Source organism: Grus americana, chromosome 23, assembly GCF_028858705.1.
Source record: "Grus americana isolate bGruAme1 chromosome 23, bGruAme1.mat, whole genome shotgun sequence".
NCBI lineage: Eukaryota > Metazoa > Chordata > Aves > Gruiformes > Gruidae > Grus > Grus americana.
The window spans coordinates 2,291,424-2,311,221 of record NC_072874.1 but is presented as its reverse complement, the minus strand read 5'-3'; the positions used below and the strand labels follow the sequence as shown (position 1 = coordinate 2,311,221).

The 19,798-nt window shown below is 40.2% G+C and overlaps 1 protein-coding gene across 1 annotated transcript in view; it reads right to left on the bottom strand.

The window, feature by feature from the left end:
- Positions 1-9,666: 9,666 nt before the first annotated feature.
- Positions 9,667-19,798, bottom strand: part of AGO3 (argonaute RISC catalytic component 3) — a 32,060-nt gene continuing 21,928 nt past the window's right edge. Inside the window, exons 10-19 of the mRNA XM_054802184.1 lie at positions 18,519-18,641; positions 18,177-18,310; positions 17,533-17,717; positions 17,125-17,284; positions 15,957-16,047; positions 14,910-15,104; positions 14,418-14,552; positions 13,702-13,803; positions 11,811-12,010; positions 9,667-11,189 (exon numbers count right to left, since the gene is read on the bottom strand). Of these exons, the coding sequence (XP_054658159.1) occupies positions 11,081-11,189; positions 11,811-12,010; positions 13,702-13,803; positions 14,418-14,552; positions 14,910-15,104; positions 15,957-16,047; positions 17,125-17,284; positions 17,533-17,717; positions 18,177-18,310; positions 18,519-18,641 (1,434 nt within the window). The 3' untranslated portion in view covers positions 9,667-11,080. The remainder of the gene's footprint in view (positions 11,190-11,810; positions 12,011-13,701; positions 13,804-14,417; positions 14,553-14,909; positions 15,105-15,956; positions 16,048-17,124; positions 17,285-17,532; positions 17,718-18,176; positions 18,311-18,518; positions 18,642-19,798) is intronic.

Genomic DNA, 19,798 nt, shown 5'->3' with positions numbered 1-19,798 from the left:
TTACTGTGCTGGAAAGAAAGCAACTCTTGCAACAGGTAGAAAATTTTGGCAAGAACAATTTGTCTGGAAAGGGAGAAGGGCAGAGGACACCGCTTCTGCTTAGCAAGTACATCTCAAAACACACCGACACATGGTTTCCCTCCCGCCCCACATGGTTGCAGCCCACATCCGCAATACAAATAGGCACACATGGTCAAGATGGTTAAGTAAAAATAAAGGCTTTTACCAGTTTGTTTGCCATCCGTCTACAATCTATTTGTGCAATGTCTCAAGTCACAGCTCTACTTTATTCTTGAAACAATTCCCTTTTGCTTTGGAAACCCCCAGTTGGTGGGAACACATTCGAGTTCCTGCTTAAGTGACGGTAACACCAAAACGCGAGGGGAGCAGTTACCAGCATATGAAAAAGAGCAAGACATACACATAGAAGGGAATCTCAATCCACCGGACTGCTTTATTAGAATTTTATTCTGAAAAGGAATCCCAAACAGCACAATATTTATTTTTTTTTTCAATTTAAACATATGGTAAATACGCAAAATTTATATGCACAACATTGCTTCCAGCAGTCTCCTAAACAAATACAGGTTGATCACTCGCAATGTTTATGGCACACACTATGCCACCTGAACCACCTTCTCCTGAAGATACTTTAATACCCAGATTGGCTCATAACCGAATACTACCAATTACCGTGAAAGCTTTACAGTAATACCTGCTGATAGACAACGTTCTTATCTACGATCACACGCCTCCAGGCCACGTAAACAGCCTCATTTTTCCCCACAAACAGCAACCACGCTGTTAACCCACCGACAGACTACCTGGGGAAGCTTAACTGCTTACACCAAGGGAAGAAACAATATAAGACAGGAGAATCTGTACCCTGTGAGCCCAAAGTGCGGCACCTAACCTGTGAAACGCTGATCTGTACACCGGTGTCACTGGTCATGGCAGTAAGGGGCTGGGCAACGAGCCTGTAAAAATCAACATTTCAGACCAAAAAACTCGTTCTGCCAAGTCTATTGCTGTGCTGAGGCTAGCTTTTAGGAACTGCCTGCAAAACAAGACACAAAATGCAACTTTCTAGAAGCAGGGTTTTCTGCAGGAAAACAACATTGTCTCAAGGCTAAATTCAACACTGAAAACTGCAGAAATGAGAACATTTTGCTGAAGAATAGAAATCAAGTCCAAAGAAAACTAAAAACTATAGCCACAGGAGGAAAGTGATGTACAAACCCAAGTACCCAAAAGAAGCCATTCTTCACTGCAACGTTGCCAGAAGTCACAAGTCAAACTTCAGCTCTAGCAGTCTTCCTCTCACTGAGTTTTTTTGGTGTCCAATTTTCCTCGCCAGTTAAAGAGCACTACTCAAGTTTCCACCTTGCTGGCACACCATCAGGTTCAAAAACTTCAAAAGGTTCTTTAAATTTAGCATTGCTCCAGTGGGTATTACTTTGCTATTATGCCCGAGTGAACACTAACCGGCAAGACACGGATTTTCTATCAATGAAACCGGTTTTGAATCTATTTAAGAGATTTGCAAGTGTAAGAGTAATGAAAGTTTATTAGCAACTATTTTAATAACTAATTTTTGCACACCTGTACTTAAATGGGTTGTGGACCTATGATTTATGGGCTAGCATAGCCCTAAACTCAACATATTAGTCACAGTTTTCTGTGCTGCTAGATAGTATTACAGTAGGTGCTGCTAGATAGTATTACAGTAGGTATTAATTTTCCAACTGCCAAATGTGTTTGAAAGACCTACATAATTCTCAGCAATGAAAAAAACCCCAACTTTCATTTAAATAAACTTGCCCTCTGACAGTCCGTTTTGCAACAAACAGATTATCTTAAAAGAAAACAGCAGGTAAATGTTGTGGGAGTGATCCCGATGGCCTTCCTCGGGCAGAGCTGCCATGAGGTGTAAGGGAAGAGCGCAGGCTCACATCGGAGACGGACTCCGAACAGAACTGTGTCAGTCAAAGATGCAAACTTGTAAGAAGATGCACAGGTTTATATCAAGAATTTAGCACTTCCACAGCATGGTTCATCCTCAGAACACCTGTCAGCTCTCGTAAGGCGATGTGAATCATCATAAACATTTTCTAGATAGGGTGAAGAACGAGGCAGAATCATTTACTTGAGGTCAGAGAGGGAACCCATTCAGAACCAGCGTTAATACCAGAGTTCCTGGCCGGGAAACTCAAAACTGCATCAAATACAAATCCATTTCGGTCTGAAAATCCACTTTTTTAGCAGCTTTAAGCCCAAACTAGCATCTAAGGACACAGGCGCCTACTTTTGCGCAGCACAGCCTATGACAGACTTCCCTCTACTAGTGCCCGGATATCAGAGGAGGGGGGGGATCTCTTCTCCCCTTGTACCACTTTGCTCTTTCCATCCCCAAGAGACCACACAATCTTGTTTGCAGACATCACCACCCTCAGCTGCTGGTTCTTAATTACCGGATTATCTGTGATGTTTAAATCCTCACCTCCACGTTCCCACTTAATCAGACCTCTGCACTGCTCCCCAACATTCACTGGACAACATTCTTCATGTCCTTACAGCCACCAAACATGGGAAAGGGGAAGAAGCAATGGAGTGTATGGAAAGCTGCAGGAGCACAGTAAAGCATGAAAACATTACTGGACAGGCAACATTCAAATAAAGGCAGAATTAATGATTCTCATTAGGTAGAGAAACATATCAAGGTTAAATTGTATTTAAAAAATTGCAAGTCTACCAGGAAATATGCTTACTTGATAACATTACTCTCCAGAAACCGCTTATTTTAAAGGCTTCTCCTCTCTGGGTAGCTCTAATTCACAAATAATTCAGGGCTCACTAAGTAATTCAACACAAAACCAACTCCATTCTGATCAAGGACTTCAAGCTTTATAAACAGTTTAAGAAAAATACTAACCGTACTACCAATGCAAATGCAAGTTTTTCCAGCTTTGCTTCTTGATCAGAAAAAGGCACATGCTTGTTCTCAACGAGTTCAAGTCCAACACGAACAGTTCAGGACACCTAAGCTACTGTTTGACCTTCCCATCAATTTCCCTAAGGGCTCGAGTTGACCACAGCTTACCTGACATCCACCCAACTCCTACCCATCCTTGATCTCTTCGGGCAGTTCTATTCATTGCCATCGCTCTACCACCGCCCCTCACATCGAGAGCTGATTCAGCTACAGTGTCCTCAACACGGTTAATTCTAGATAGGCAGTGGAGGCAGGGAACAGGGAGGTAGGTAAGAGCTGAGGAAAAGCAGAGCAACTGTAGTGCTACAGCAAAATGAACTCTACAACTGCCTGCCGCCGTTTCTCTTGGTAACCAGGCACACTTCAGCGTGAACTGCGTGAAAATTGCAACCAGAAATCTATCAGAGCATTTGTGGTTTATGGAGGGGTCAGATATTGCTCACAACCCCCCTTGGCTCCGTTGTTTCAAATAGCACCGATCTACTGGAACTTGTATCTGTTTTGAACCAAGTTAAGGTAGCTTCAAGGTTTAGATACAAACCCAGACAGTTTGATTTAACTACACAGCTGTTACAGGCACTGCCACCTGCTTCTCAGCACGGTCCTTTTAGGAGGTGAACAGGCACTCTTAAAAAAAATAAATACTTTTCCCCTCATGTATTAGTTTTTGAAGTAGTCATGTGGGGTCTTTTTGGGTAAACTGTGGATGCAAAGATACAGGTTCACAAGGCTCTAGCAGCATGAGATTTTTTCAGTATAGTCAGCTTTTTCAGTATGAAGACAAGTTTCCTCCTTGCATTTTTTAGAGCTTTCTACTATTGGTTTAATAGCACAGTCACTACCACCACTTCGCCTCTTCATAAAACATAGAGCTGAGTCAGTTCAGTTTTAGGATTAATCCCAGCACAATTTACTATGAGAAGCATCAATCACAGCAAATCCTCAGTCTCAAACTCTGCCAGGAAGGAGGATGAATTAAAACTATCCACGTGCACTGCATTGTTGGGTTTTTTGGTTTGTTGTTTGGTTTTTTTTATTGTTAATAGAGTGTCTACATCTTCAGTGGTTTATTAGCTTGTATTTAAATTGGCTACTTTAAAACATCATGCACCCTCCAATAAATGCAACAGAAACATACAGAACATTTCTACTGTAATTAAACCCACGTGTGCTACAGTTCATCACCACCAAGGCAAGACTTCTAGGAAGAGATCTGTGCCCAATAAACCAGCATCACCAGACACAAGTCTATTTCGTTTCTTTCAATAGAAAGAAGAGGCAGAAACTTCCTTCTAAATCACAACAGCTTCGGTATTTGCAAAATGCAGATAGAAAATAAACTGGTTGATAGGCAAGGGAAGAGATGGAGAGTATTGCTGCAAACAAGCTGATGGTGCAAGATTTTTGGCCCTTTATAGTCTAAAAGATAAAAACGTCTACTACTAAAAGGGATAGGAGACACAGTTTTGGCTCAGAATTTAGACTGAAAAAATGCTTTCTAAATCCTAGCCTAACAACATTAAGAAACCGGGAATATAAAATAATTTAACATCATTGCAAGCTTAAATACCAACAACGTGGCATTGGGCACTGTAGTAAGACAAAAGAGTTGGTAACAAACTACACGGAACATCACTTCATTTCTCTAACTTGAATCAGAAGAAATCTACACAGCAAAAAGATACTTAATTCATAGTCTCTGTGGGTAGCGTAAGCGCTGTATTGCGCATTGATTCGACAGCGTCCCCTCCAAAAAGAGGTGTGAGCAGCTCCAACAAGGGGCACTGCCCCGCTCTGGGACCGTGTACCTCAAATATTTTGTTGATCGTGTCCAAATAAAGAGATGTTGAAAAGCTCTGCTTACTCCTAGAAAAAGGCCGGACACGAACATATTCCTGCAAAGATACCACTTGCAATTAAAGTGGGAGTTTTGCGTTTAAGCTCCTGATATTCAAAAATATCCTGACATCAAGTTATTCTACATCTTAAATGCCCAATACTGTATGAACAGTAATTCAAATGAACACAAAGTCATTTTAGTTTGAAAGAAACAAGGTACCAATTGAAGTAGTCTGTCTCTCAGGCTGTTTATTCAGTCTCCTCTCAAACATGACTAGTTAAGCAGAGAAGAAAAATAGAACATTCAGAAACTTCTCCCACCTAAAAATAAGTGTTAAAAGCAAAACACAGACCAGACACACAGACCTATGAGCTGCACACAGATTACCAATAAATATACAGAAACACCACAATAAAGGACAAGGTTCATCATAAAAGAAAAAGTCTGATAACTGCTATTAAGACCATTACAAAAATGAAAGTTTTGTGTTTTTTGCAGGCATGTGCAAGCACATTACAGTGTAATCAAAGCAGAACTTTGCTATTATTATTACTTTATGCAGCATTACAAGGTTACTGAGGTGCAGTGTTTAATAGTCTACTCTACAGCTTTTCCTGACCGGAGGAATGCTCACCAAACTCGCTGTGGACCCAACACCCTCTTCAGCCGTCAGAGCGGGGCAGCACCCCCTCCCACAAGCCATTCCCACCCTGAGGTGGGAATTAGAAGCCCCACCGACACGTGCACATCGCTCCTTTGAACATGCAGCCACGTGAGGTCTGCTCGCAGCAGGACTGACCCTCTCGCAAGTCATCAGGCGGCTTTTGTCTACTTCATCTTTGGGAGCTTGCTACATCTAAGAGACGGCACCCCTCAACAGCTATGGATTCCCTTTCAGCACTAATTACATCACCCCAGAAGCCCCGTGCTGTTGCTTCTCCTACACCCCCCCACCCACACACCCCTCAATGCGAAGAGGTAAATTGCATTGACTAAATCAAACCTGGTTCCAGCCTACCAGCTGAATTTGGTGATCGCTCCTCAATGCCTCTCCCTCCACATGAAAACACCTTCCTGGTTATTCTTGGTCCTGACTCAAAGCTGATGCTTGAAAGTACCTGAAAGATACCATCAAACACTTGGCATTTTCAATAATTTATCTTAAATTTTCAGCCACGTACAACTGGAAAATAAAAATCTACAGCACCATCTTCTAAAAAGGCACTTTCTGAGGACTGTCTTGCTTAAAAAAAATAAAAATCACTCCAAGTGGAACTGATTTGTTTTGAAAGGACCCTACGTTAACTACCCGTGTCAGGCGAGGGGGTACCTCAGACAGGATCTGAAAAGGCCAGGGCACGCAGGATGGAAAGGGGATGGAGTCTCTCCATCGACACCCTTGTTTCTGTAACACTGATGCTTCGGTATTTTCCCTCGCAAGCCTCTCCCTTGCAATTCCCTCCCCTCCATATGCACCTTTGCCTACTCAGGGACAACAATTTGGTTTTGTTTTAGTGTTATAGAGATCAGGATTCTTGAGACTCTGCTAGGGAGGTAAAAAGTCGGATCCTGTACCCATCTCGTTCATAGCTCAACTACTGACAGTACAAAATCTTCTACTAGCAGAAAGCACCAACTAGCTCAAGCTCTAACCACTATTTTTTCAGATTTACAAAAAACAATAAGTGAATTGGCTAAGTGAAGTTTTATTGAAACAGGTGCCGAAACAAAAACGATATCCTAATAGCCCACATCGATCTAAAGTACCATCTTTGGGTAGAAAGACGGGAATCTTTCCCTTTGACATCCACAGCACTGAAAGGGACAGAGCATCTGCCTGGCGTGACCACAGACTACGATGGCCATTTAGAAATAACGATCTCTGAAAACGGAATTTATAGTTTCAATGTACATAATCTGAGCTTTTGATTCCTTGGTTATAAAAGTGCTTTGAGTAAAGGTTCTAAACCCTCAGTTCACAAAACTGGGAAAATATTAAAAGAGGACAAGATATGAAGAAAGTATAAAAAAAAAAAAGGCCTCAAGCTTTTTTAAGTGTAGGCTGAACTTGGAATTTCACCAGAGTGGACTTCAAGACTAGTAGAAAACCAGTATTTGTAGCTGGGATTTGTACAGAAGATGACTATCTGGTATCTTCTGTTGAGCATTTTACAGGACAAAAATGAAGAAGTGAAAATACTTTAGGACCGATAGCATCTTGAAATAATTCGACTGACAACTTCCAGAAACCCACTTTACTCCTGAAAACCATTTCTATGGCCAAACAAACTTCCAAAAGAATGCCAGAATGAACCCTACAAAAATAACTTTTGGACGCGTTCAGCCAGATGACACATTTAACAGTAATACAGCGATCCTGAGTAAAATGGCCACAGCTGAAGTGCCCTACAAAGGAAAAAAGCTACTTACAGTGGAGTCAGTCATTCTGTTAGCAGATGTTGCATGTTTAACGCCTCAACTACAAAAACACTCTACTCCTCTCCAAATCTGGATCGACCAGTGGCTAGATCGCGGGTTTCGGCAAGGCTCGCAGCTGGGTTACGAGAAGCACTGCCACCAGCCCCGGGAGCGGCTCCCGCTCTCGGCACATTACCAGCGCCGCAGCCGCAGGGTCGCGTGGCCGGTACCGTAAGAATGCTCCTTCCCCAGCCCAGTGCCGGGGCCCCTGGGTGCTCCCACCACGGGAGCAATTAGTGGCACTCATTAGGTACAAGTGAGGTCTCGGTACAGTCAAACTGGTACAGTGACCTAGGAGACAGGAACTGTTTCTCCAGACAGGCGTATACAGGAGGGCGGTATGTCTGCAGAGAAAGTAGAACTGTCAGCCTTTGCCCGCATCCCTCTTTGGACTATATACAGACAGCTCCCAGCACGAGAGGGGATCTGGTACGCCACTCAAGGTTTCCCCAAACAGCACATTACATTTGAGATTTTTTTTTCTTTTTAAAGGAGAGCAGGTACAAAAATAAAAGAAATCCATATACTCTGAAAATATACTGGAAACTGCCACCACAGATGAGGTACCATTTATCCCGACCCCCCACCCCCAAACTGCAAACATCAAAATATATATGTTTTTAAACAAAGGAAGAATATCTGGCTATTTAATCTCAGTTAAAATGACAGCACCCTTTGTTACACTTGATATTTCACACCATTAATTCTCTTTTGAAAAAAACAAGATATCTAACTAACCTTGATTCCTTGCTTTTCTCCTCATTCCTTAGTGCAGTAATTGTCCATCTCCACTTAAATAAATATAGCAGCTACAGCATCATAAACGTGTGGCCCTCACAACGCCAGTAACTTGATATCGTAATACAAATAAGTATCGGCACTTTACGTAGATATTTGCAAAACCAAGAATAGAGATTAAAACTTCCAAATACTCTTCACATGAAAACCAGGTAAAATGCTAGCTCGATATATAATTGGAGTCACTTTCCCAATGAAGTTGCTTTGATTTATTTTTTGGTGAAAGTAGCAAGCAAAAAAGCTTCTCAAAAATCATAGTCACTGAGCGTGGGCAGGACAAGAAGCATACAGTGTCTTTGAAAGGAGCGTTAAAAGACTTTTTAAAAAGGAATTTTCATCTAAACACCAGAAATCCACGAGAATTCTTCGTAAAATAGGTTTTTGTTTAAAAAAATTCTCTATTTTAAAACAATTTTCTGTAAAAAGCCTAACCTGAACCTTTTATAAACAGAACTACTAGCTAGAGTGCTTCTGAGAGGAAACGGACAGGTCACAGACCAAGAAAACTGTCGGAAACCATCTTGCTCAACTTATTTAGTGAGACCAACCTCCCTGCAGCGGGTTTAGTTGAAGGCGCTGAAGGTAAGTGCATGGAGACATCAAAGAGCGCGGCTGGGCCAGTCCTGCTCCGTGGGCGCTGCTGCCCCCGGACCCCAGGGACTCTCAGCCAGGTCAGGGTCTGCCGAGTCTCCCTTGATCACCCCCCCACTCCTCTCCGGGGGCCCCCGAGCCGCTCGCCAACTGCCCACCGTCACGACTATTTCCAGTGCAATTTTAACTTTGCAAAGTTAGTCTTTTTACATTATCTTCCTTGGTATCGGGAGATAAAATACGTATATACACTAACTGTTTAGTAAAGCTCTTTGAGACAGTGTTGTGAACAGCACTACGTACATTTCAATACAATATACAAATGCACAAAATACAGTACTTTGTTTTCTGGCAGAAAAATAACGGGGGAGCATCATGCCTGTTGAAGCAAAATGGGCTCAGATTTTAGGCTCAAAATACAGTATATTGGCAAACAGCGGATTTCATGAGAATGACAGGAGATAAGCTACTTAGACCAACCCACTGGTTTTCATGTGGAGAGCAGGTGGAGTTCAGAAGGGCTGGGATAACAGCAATGCCCATACAAACGATCTGCAGTATATATACTATGAACCAGTGCAAGTAAAAACAGTCAAAAATGCAGTTCACGAGTTTACAAAGTGCAAAACTCCCCAGTCCCCTCATTGAACAAATGCTTGTCTCTGACATCTTAAATATTGTTTTACCTTTAAAGTGGAATGAAAGAGTCCCATTAATTTGTTTCACATTTCAGTGATTTAACATGTTAGAACTATCCCAGCCCTCTTTATTTGCAGAGTGAAATGAAGTTACCAATAACTTAATTTTAAAAGGAAAGTCATTATCAAAGAGGAAAAAAGCCTAAAAACTGTTTATTGATTCCAGACATTTTACTGATGTCAAATAGATTTAACTAAGCATGTAAAAACTTAGATCTTAATAAAAAACCCTTTGCATTTAATTCAAATATCCTCCACATTTCAAAGCCAAAAATACAGCCAATTCCTTTGTTAAATCAAAATACTGCAGTGACAAGTAAAGCTCGCAGAATTCTAGAAGCATTTTTTGCTATTTTTTGATTTAAAAAAGGAAAATACAAGATTCCTTCTGACTATAAAACTTTCCTTTCAAAATTAAGGCTTTTACTTTGTCCTTTTAAAATCATGGAGGTGTCCATTCTTCCACAGTTAGTGGTACAAACACTGCTTTAGTACAGCTCAATGGACACAGTTTTCCTTTAGAATGCTTATTGCACTAAAAGATAGCAAAACAAGTTGTCAGTTTTTTTAAAAATAAACATGGTTACATTTCTAAAAAATAAAAGTTGATGTTGACCATATGTTCTGTAATAATTAAATTAAAGCATTATTATTACTCTAATAAATATAAAAGAAACAAAAGGAAGCTAAACTTCAAAAACACATACATATGAAATCACATTAAGGTGTGAGAGGCAGCAAGTAAACTAGCATTTTTCTTTTTTCCAAAAAGACCTTAGCTCTAAAGTTTCAGTTCTGGTGTTTACTAGATGCAATCCCATAAAACTTGGGACATCTGATCTCACCTGAAGCTTCAACATATTTGACTTGCCAGATAGAAAATAATTGAAACTTTTGGACTAGGTAAAACAGCAGCTTTAGTAAATTCACCAGGGAGCAAGAAGAGTTTGGATCACTACTGCCTGCACATACTACCACTAGCTTCTTTGCTTTTTAGAAGGGAACCATTGGAGCTGAGAACTCCAAAGCTGTGAAGAAAGACACAAAGGCAGCAGTTGGCTAAATTATGTTCAAATTATTGTATTAGTGTGCAAAACATCTTCCCCTCCTCATTTTTTTCCTAGCTAGTGCTGTACATTCAAATGTACTTGGATATGTTCACATTCGAATGCTTGATGGCGATATTGAGAGAAAGATTCCTCAATGCAGTGGGGTAAAAAACTTAATACTTTTTTTTTTTGCACACTTCCCTCCCCCAAACAATCATTGTGATTGTTCCTATAAAGGTGGTTTGCCTTTTTTTTTTTTTATACCATTGATTTTTTTATTGTTACTTTTTTTTTTTGCAGAGATAGTTGTGCTGCCGAGCAACTTGAGGTAAAGGCATAAGAGGGTTAAACTACGAGAAATTAAAAAAAAAAAAAAGATGGCGGTGCTTCCTACAGGAGACCGCGCCAAAAAAGCAGTTGGCTGGTTTCATATTGCATAATAGTGCTGTGTTCCTCGATGAAGTAAACAATCTTCCTTGTGTCAATTTAAGGGTTAGCCTCTCGGCCCTGCACAGTGTCAACTTCAGCATGATCGGAGGCACACCCCATAAACCAACCCCACTGGAAACATACATTGTATGTGGCTTAATTTTTCAGTTCTTCCTTTCAGTGAGTATGCTCCCGTTTTATTGACTTAAGCGAAGTACATCGTGCGTAAGGTGTCTTGGTGAATTTGTACAGCCTTCGCGAGGGCCTGTGGATCTCTCCCATTGCTTTGTCCTGAAACATGGCTTCCTTCAGCACTGCAAGAACATGAGAGACACAAGCAGGGCTGTAAATCCCATCAATTCAGATCAAAAGCTGCCTTCTCATCTCTTCAACGTTCAGGAGGGCAAGATGGCAACAGTAATAGAACTGGATACTGAGAAAAATCTACTTGTCTGTTCACCCAGCAACCTCAAGGCTTTTGAGAAATCCCCTTACCTTAGCTGCTCAGCTTGTCCATCTAAAAATAAGCCTGTTACAAATACGTTGACGGCTGGAAAGTTATAGAACAGTTCTGACGTACAAAGCAGAGTTAGTGAGCGGAAGGCACTTAACATTTTCTTCATGCACAACCACTCTAATTCTAAAGCAAAAAACTAAATGCATGGCTTGATTCTCTCAGACCACGTCAAAGTAATACCAGAATACTTTATAAAACTAAATTCTTTTAATCTGAGTGTTATTTAGTAGAGTCCACCAACCCACTCTTGTCTGATACTGAGCAGCAGCTGTCAGGAATGACTATCTTAACACTAGTCCCAGAAGTAACAAAAATTAACTACAAAATGAGTGGTAATTACCTATAGTCAGATGGCTCATGCCTGACAATGGAGCAAAGACCAATGGGGACAAAAACTTAAGCACACGTTTTCATTTACCTGTCATGTTCTTTGTCCACAAGATGGTATCGTGCTCTGAATGCTACCAGGTGAGCATAATACGCTGGTGCAGGTATAGAAACCGATCGTGTACAGCGCACATATGTGTGGCAGAGCTGGTAAGTCAGCAGCTGAAGTTCATCTGCAGTAAAACAGTTATCATCCCACAAAACATGATAGTGTGAGGGACGGCTGGTACCCTAAGAAGAAGGGAAGATAAATTCACTTATCTGTTTTTTCCATACAATCAAGTCAGATTAAGTTCAGAAAGGGCCAGACTACCTAGTCTGAACTCCTACATAACAGAAGCCAAAGACAATTCAGTTTTATGTCAGCCCTAAATGTAGTTAAAGATTAATAAGAAGTCTTACATGAACACTTACGTGATTATGTTACTCTAATTATTCTTGCTTGGAAAAAAAAAAAAACAACACATGCCTTCTAGATAATCCTCAATGATCAAAATGTGCTCCCAACATGACTGAACGATGATTACACCACCTCTTAACTACCTTGAATTAAACCTGTTTCTCACTGAGACACATCTCCCAGAGAAATAACTGCCGCTTTTAGCTCCTTCCAATTCCTCAGCACCCTAACTTAAAGTACAAACACTAGAAATGGTTCCAGTAGTTCAGAAGTTACCTACAGAGTTCTACACCAAAACACACACGATGCCATCTCTCCTACAGGCCCAAGAGTTGCCTTGCTCTTTGGCATTACGCTGAATCCGATTTTCGCATGTCACTCGTGTGTCAAGGTTCCCCCCAGATACATGCTGACTTTCACCACCAATACTTAACGTTTCCTTATAGACCACCACCAAGTACTGAATACCGAGTACGGTTCTTAGGAACTCGTTGCTCTCTATTAAATGATGCATTACTTTGAAAGATACTCTTTTGGAGTGTACACTCCTCTTCCCTCCTGCTTCCTTCCCACAAAGGGTGGGATAAACTGCAAGAGTTAACTCCGGTGTAACTGAATTAGATCAATAGTTGTATTTTAGCCAGGATAGAAGTCTCTCTTTTTTGAAAATAAAATAATAATTAAAAAAATATAAAAAGTATCAATTTAGTTAAGACTTCTTTGTGACTTGCTATATTAAAAACAATGAGCTACAACTACATCTGGCATTTCTGCTTCAACTTATATTGATACTATTTTTTTTCCAAGGGGCCAAAAACTAGCTTGCCTGGACCTAGCATAAAGATAGACATGTAAGTGGAGAAAAGCAGCAGCAGTTTTGAACTCCAGAATAAAAACATTGCAATGATAAAAACTGGAGAAGAAAACCTGTCCACCCAACCTAAACAAAATGAGTGACAATGTGGTCAGACGCACAAAAATTTAAAGAGGGTTTTTGGTTTTGGCGGGGTTTTTTTTTTTTTTCATTTTTAAGCAATATCCTGATATAATTTTTGTTATTGACTCTCCACTGTATTGCTGGCAATACCACCACATTGTCGGATTTAATTTCCACAGCCTGTTATTCACTAGTCTGCATTTAGTCTGTGAACAGTCAAACATTGCCTTCGGTCTTTCAAACTGTTTATATTTAAAAGCCTGATTCAATGTTAATTTCGTTGTGGTTATAAATCCTAAAAGTAGCAAGTTTTATTTTCAGAAATAACAAGGGTACAAAATAAAGTCACCTCTTCAAAACAAACTTTAAAAAGCATCACTTACCATCAATGCAAGTTTTAAGGGTGTAGCAGAGACCACCTCTTAAGCAAATACTACTTACTCTCACAATGATGTGATATCTGAGATAAAACTGAGATAAATGACATTTCCCTACTAAATAACTGTTTGTAAACGCAAGTGTCACAAAAGGGAGAAAGCCCAACATGTTCTAAATTCACATTTACTTACAAAGAAACAATCATACCTGTATTCCAGCATGGCTACAGAGGTAAAAATCAAACTCATATGGATGTGTAATGTCTGTATCTACAGTTGTTCCAGCTGGAATATTGCCACTTCGTCCAACCTAGAGAACAGGTTTTGTTAAAAAGTGCAGCTAACAACTGTTTATACATCTCGACTGTAATTAAAAATATATTTCTATTCAACACATGCAAGGTTTCAGCAAATGAACTGCCACAGTACTGTTTGGAATGTGGCAATACGGCCGCCTAGGATGTTTGACAAGGACTCTGCATGGCTCTACCATCTCAACACAGAACACTGCACCCACAGCACTTCAGAACTTTAAATCTCAGAAAGACGGAAGAGCTGCACATACGTTTGTATTTTGAATTGTGCACTTGAGTTTGGATTGACTCGCTCAGAAGAACAGAAAAGTTAAGGGCTCCATCATTTTGCATTTTCTTCTACCACAACTGCTGTAGTTACATGAATCTTAGCTACAATTCACTGACAAAGGCTAGTCTCAGCGTGCAACATGACAAAGCCCGATGGGGATTTTTTAACATTCTTAAGGTCAACGATTTTTCAATCTGGGGCCACATTTTGCCCTTATCAATTCAACATCTTCCCTGAATGCAAACTCAATCAGATCAACAGAGAAGCCCATGCTAATATTTTCTCCAGCAGCGTAAGTACTTGACATCAAGCTTTTCACATAAGGCTACTGATTATTACCCTTTCCGTTCTGTCAGCACAGAACAATCGTGTATGATGTCGCTTCTGCACCACAATATAGGTTATTCCAGGCTGGTAATCTTTTTCCAAACTGATGCAGGCTTCTCTAATGGCTAGCAGTTCATAATACAAAACCTACAAGCACAAGAACAGATTAGTTTAGGTTTTACTTCCATTGTATTCTGCACACAACACCTAATAAATGGTTTGCAGTTAACACTAAGTACAACTTTGCCATACAATTAGCAACCTTAGGAAGTACTTGGAAATATATTGATTCCCAGGTTCTAAGACCTCTCCTTCGCAGAGAGGAAAGAATTTGCAACTTTTCTTACCCAACATCCTTAAGAAATTCTCTCCTTAAAAGTCTCAATTATTTTGTGGTATCTTGGTGTAAACATAAGCAACTCAAACAGTACAGTTATTCAAACATGAAAATTGGAGTTATTACGTAGTAACACAGTCCTTCAAGAAATCCACAAATGAACCAACCTGTCGAAACTGCCCCTCAGAGACCCCATCCCTATAGAAGATGATACGTGTGGGCTTGAACCGTGTTGACTTGTAGAACTGGATGAGAAGCTCTCTCACCATGGAGGCTAGATCTTGGATGATTTCCTGCCGGGGTCGCTGAACTCTCACCGTGGCACAGTACCGGCTTGGATGAGCATCCATACTACCTACAACCTTCAGGGGAAGATTACGTGAGTAAAGGCTGCAAGACCAAATCTATACCAAAAACAAAATTAAAAGAGTGCAAAAGCCAAGAGCAGCAATTCTCAAGTAAAAGATGCTCATGTTAAAACAAGAAACCACAGTAACATTTTTACCTGGAACTTGTAGTAGGAACAGGTTTAACACCTTCTGCAAAGAGGTATAAAACTTGCCCTCCAAGTACTGTGAAATGCATCTGCAGAATTGGAGTCTTCCCCTCTGTTCACAGCACACTAATGCATATTCTTATAACTCACACACAGACTTTTTTCTTTGAAGTTTTCTCACCTTTTACACAGAGAAACACTTCTGTTTGCCTTAGTTACTTTAAACAAGGACGCAGTTTCTGTAACTGCAATCAATGCCAAGTAAAAGACCAAGAGAACAAAATAGAAAGGGACTGACCAAGCATCCAACCACCACCTTGATCTCCTGGACTGCACCAACACAAAAGGTAAGAAGGATCAAAAACATTCCTGCCAAACTAGGCCCTTAATTACATTTTTCTCCTTTAAAAATACAAAAGCGTTATTCACTAACATCACAAAGCTGCAGTATTCCCTTTAGAATATTTTTGCAGAAATACATTATTTAACATGGCCACCATTTTACCTTGATTTAAAAATTGAAAAGCTAAGAAAACAGTCCAAAGTATCAAGCAGTGTTCTCCTTTTAAAGACATGACTTTTAGTAATATTGGAAATGTGTACAAAGAACTGACATAAGCCCTGAAAGATATCTGACATAGACATAGTCCGTGAGTTGCGTTTACTGTTCTAACATTTACCTAAGATGAAAAAACAACGCTAATTTAACATAACTTACAGCAGCTATGGAAGGCTTCTTTCCATCTCCAGCAGGAGGGTGAGTGACATCAGCTCCCAAAAAGATCACTGGCTGCTGGAACACAGAAGGTCTTCAAAAAGAAAAAAGTGCTAAGTCACACTTGCAGATGAACAGTTGGCACAAGGTTATTGCTCAGTATGGGGGTTTGTTTCTATTTCAGCTACGCTGCAAAGAGAAGCCTTCTTATCAGGTACTCTGGCCAAACCTAAACAATGAGATCTTTGTGCACAAGATGTGAACTTTGAAACCAGCCATTCCAAAATACACTGCCATTTAACTGCAGCATGATTCTAGTGGAGAAAAGCCACAGAACGGTACAGACAGCTTCATACAGAAACTATCACTCTCAGGTTGATTACACCAGTGCTTGGAGCTCAGCTAAGTCCCACTTTGGTACTGCATCAGCCATGCCACAAACAGCTGGTGCAGTAGCACACGCATTCTTCTGGCTTACAGGATTTAACAGCAGGATGGTCTCCCAGTGCCTTCAAAACACCACTGTTTCACATTTAAACTTTGATTCCAAGCTCTCAGGAAAGAATTCTTAAGACTTGCACTCCAAGAGTTTTTCTGGCTTGCTACCTTGTGTTATGCATATTTCCACTCAAAGAATAGGTATGCTCTAGTAAAGGTTAGAATCAATCTGAATTTCTAGTCTTCAGGACCGAAAGACTTGTGCTTCTCCAGAATGATCCGTGTGAGAAAGCTGGGAGCACACACAGGTTGGACTTCACAAACCTTCTCACTGAAGGCATCAAAGTGATTGGAACACACTTACAAATAGAGCATAGACAATAGCCACACAAAGAACAAGTGTGAGCTGAATTACCCAGCCTCTAAAAGTGAGAGAAGTAAGATACCTCCAGTATTCTTCTACTCTTATTAACAGCATTATCCTGGTTTCAGCTGGGATAGTCAAAATGATCAAACATTTGTAAAGAACCTTGGCTTAAGAGCCAACTCAGGCCAACTACTCCTCAGAGCCCAGGCTAGAAGAAATTTATTTCTACTTCACATATCACATGCCACAATCAGAAGAATATTTCAACTTAAAACTAGGCCGCAATTAAATTTTGGGTGCTAAGTATCAAACTTAACAACATCTGTTAAAAAAAACCCCCAAATCAGTCTCCACAAAGCGTCTTACCGTTGATGAGGTACGAGAATGTTGTTGATTCCTCCTAGTTTAACATTAATCTTCAGGCACAGATTTGATAGGGTCTGTGGAGATGTTTTAATGACGTTCTTAACTTGAACACACTGTGTGGCCATTCCCAACAGTGTATCTCCCACACGCTTCACCTCCGCTGAAAAGCAAATGTTAGGATACAACATTTTAAATTATTACTTGATCTTTGTTTAAGTCACAATTATTTAAATATATGTACTCTGCAACATAACTTTCAACTTATCCGCATGCTCAGATCTGCTTCCAATTCACGTTAGCTTCAGACAAAACATTTGTTTCTAATGTCTAAAGAATGGTCCTGGCTGAGCAGCAGATTTCTCAGAATGATACTTGACCAAACAGGTAAAAAAAGAGGTATTCCCTTACCGTACACTGGCGTTTTGCCTGGCAGGATGACAATGATGAGCTGGAGCCCCGAATAGGTGTTCTTGAGGTGTCGAAACATGGGCTCCACACTGTCTGCACCCTGGGCGTATTTACAGAAACAGGGCTGGCCTTGGATCGGCATCCCTGCATCTTTGGAGATCTTGCGCAGCTGGTCTGTGAAACCCCTAAAGACAAGAAGTTGTTGAATTTTCACAGTAGCACTAGCACACAACCACCAAAGCAGAACGGGACAGAAGAACTGTGTTACTTAAATGAAGACGATTCCAAATAGCTTTTAAAGCAGCATTTCAAAAATGTTAATTATGTGGAGGCTGTACAGCTTTGAAACATCACAGGCCAGAATGGAGAGAGAAAAAAAAGTTTAGATGCCTTTAGTACTTCACTCAAGATGTCAGAAGTAACTAAATAGAAAGCAGCAACGTCACAGGACCAAGACCCCACGGTGTGGCCAGGTATAGCATTTTGACTGTAGCTTCCGGCAAGGAAGCAAAATGGCTTGGATTCTCTAACATCTTAGATGATTAAAATCAGGTAAAACACTCATTAGAAGTCTATGCTCATGTTTTCACTAAGATGGCTTCATTAACAGAACAGTCCAAAGCCTAAACTCTGACATGCCTTACTTCAGTATTTCTTCTCTGCATTGTCTCTGTGTTGCAAAGCAAGCTATAGCCCACATTTTGATCTCAACACCAGTGTGAAACTGCTTCCCTCGCATGTCCCATACTCCATGGCTTGGGGTTGCCACAGTTCGATTCTGTGGAAACAAAAGCAACAGATATTCAAGTGACTGAAAAGAAAAAGCCTATGCTATTTTCACAGTTTCAGGATTAAAAAACAAACCAAGTTTACCATTCAAATTCTGATCTCTGTATTGCACAATGCAACTGAACTGACTACAATAGTCAATGTGCACAGGAAATCACTCTTCAAAATAGAAACAAAAGAAAAAGCAAAAACCTCACCCGTCCTCCATACTGCAGCATTGGAGCTGGGAGCACGCGCCCCGTCACATGGGCCATCTCATCCCGGACTTTGAATTGGAACTCTTGAACAAATGGATCTGCATCATAATTTGCACTTCTCACCTAGAAGAAGAGTTTTGCCATATTACAGAAGTATCTAATTATAATTCATATCACAAACAAAAGACTAACACGAATGCTGCAGAAGCATTCTACAACAATTCCCCTTGTCATTGAGAAAGGCTCAGATTTAACTGCTCAACATTATCCCCAGTGAAAACAATTAATACCATGAGATATATTGGGTGAGATTTTTGTTTGTTCCCTTAGTTACTCAAGTGCTCGTTTGTAGTACGCTCATTCAAAAATATTTTGTTTACTCACAGGATAGATCAAAAAGCATTGTCCTTTAGAGTCAAGAAAACCCAAGGTTAAACAAATTAATTCATTTTATTACTGCACATTCATGTCTTCTGTATTTTCCAGAATAGCCTTATTTTAATTGAAAAATCCTGGCTAACTTGTCAGCTCAAAAACCAGACCGTTTCAAGTAAGAGCTATCTGTTTACAAGAGCATTCAACTAAAAATATTCAAGTTTTATAGTATTTCAAGTCAGAAAAAGCGCTGATGTTTAGAGTGTCTGGATTCAGTACGAAAAGATACCGGAGTTATCAGATGAAAACATTTAGTGTGTACCACAGAAAGCAGTCACACATCTCAAGTACAAGACTGAGGCTCAGGAGACCTAGAATCATTCTTCTACCCTGTTATAGATTCCTTGTATGATTCTGCACAAATCAAGTTGCTCCAGTTTGTGCCTATTAAAATTAAGTAGTGCTGGAGTGATGCTACCATCTTCAAACTGCTAACAGAAAAAAAAAAATAAATTCCCAAGCCTTCAGAGTCTAGCTCATGATTTTAAAAGTATTTAGCACCGCTACAAATATAAGCATCCAATAATAATAATAAAAAAACTATGGTGTTCAAATACCAACAGGAACCAAGGAAAAGAAAAGTATCTAGAACAAAAGCTTATTTTCATGAGTTTGGGTGCTAAAACCCAAGCCCATTTCACAAATTTGTTTAAAAAACCTGAGTGCCCTATACAGCAAAACACTGAAAGTGTTAGTACCGAGTAATTCCAATACCTACTTGGAAGTAATTGTAAAAATTAGAATGCAAGAGCCCATACAGCTACACTCAAGCTATTGTTGCAAGCTATTTTAAATGAATCCTATTAAAAAAACTTGTTCAAATCTATCAAGTTGCAGGGCTAGAA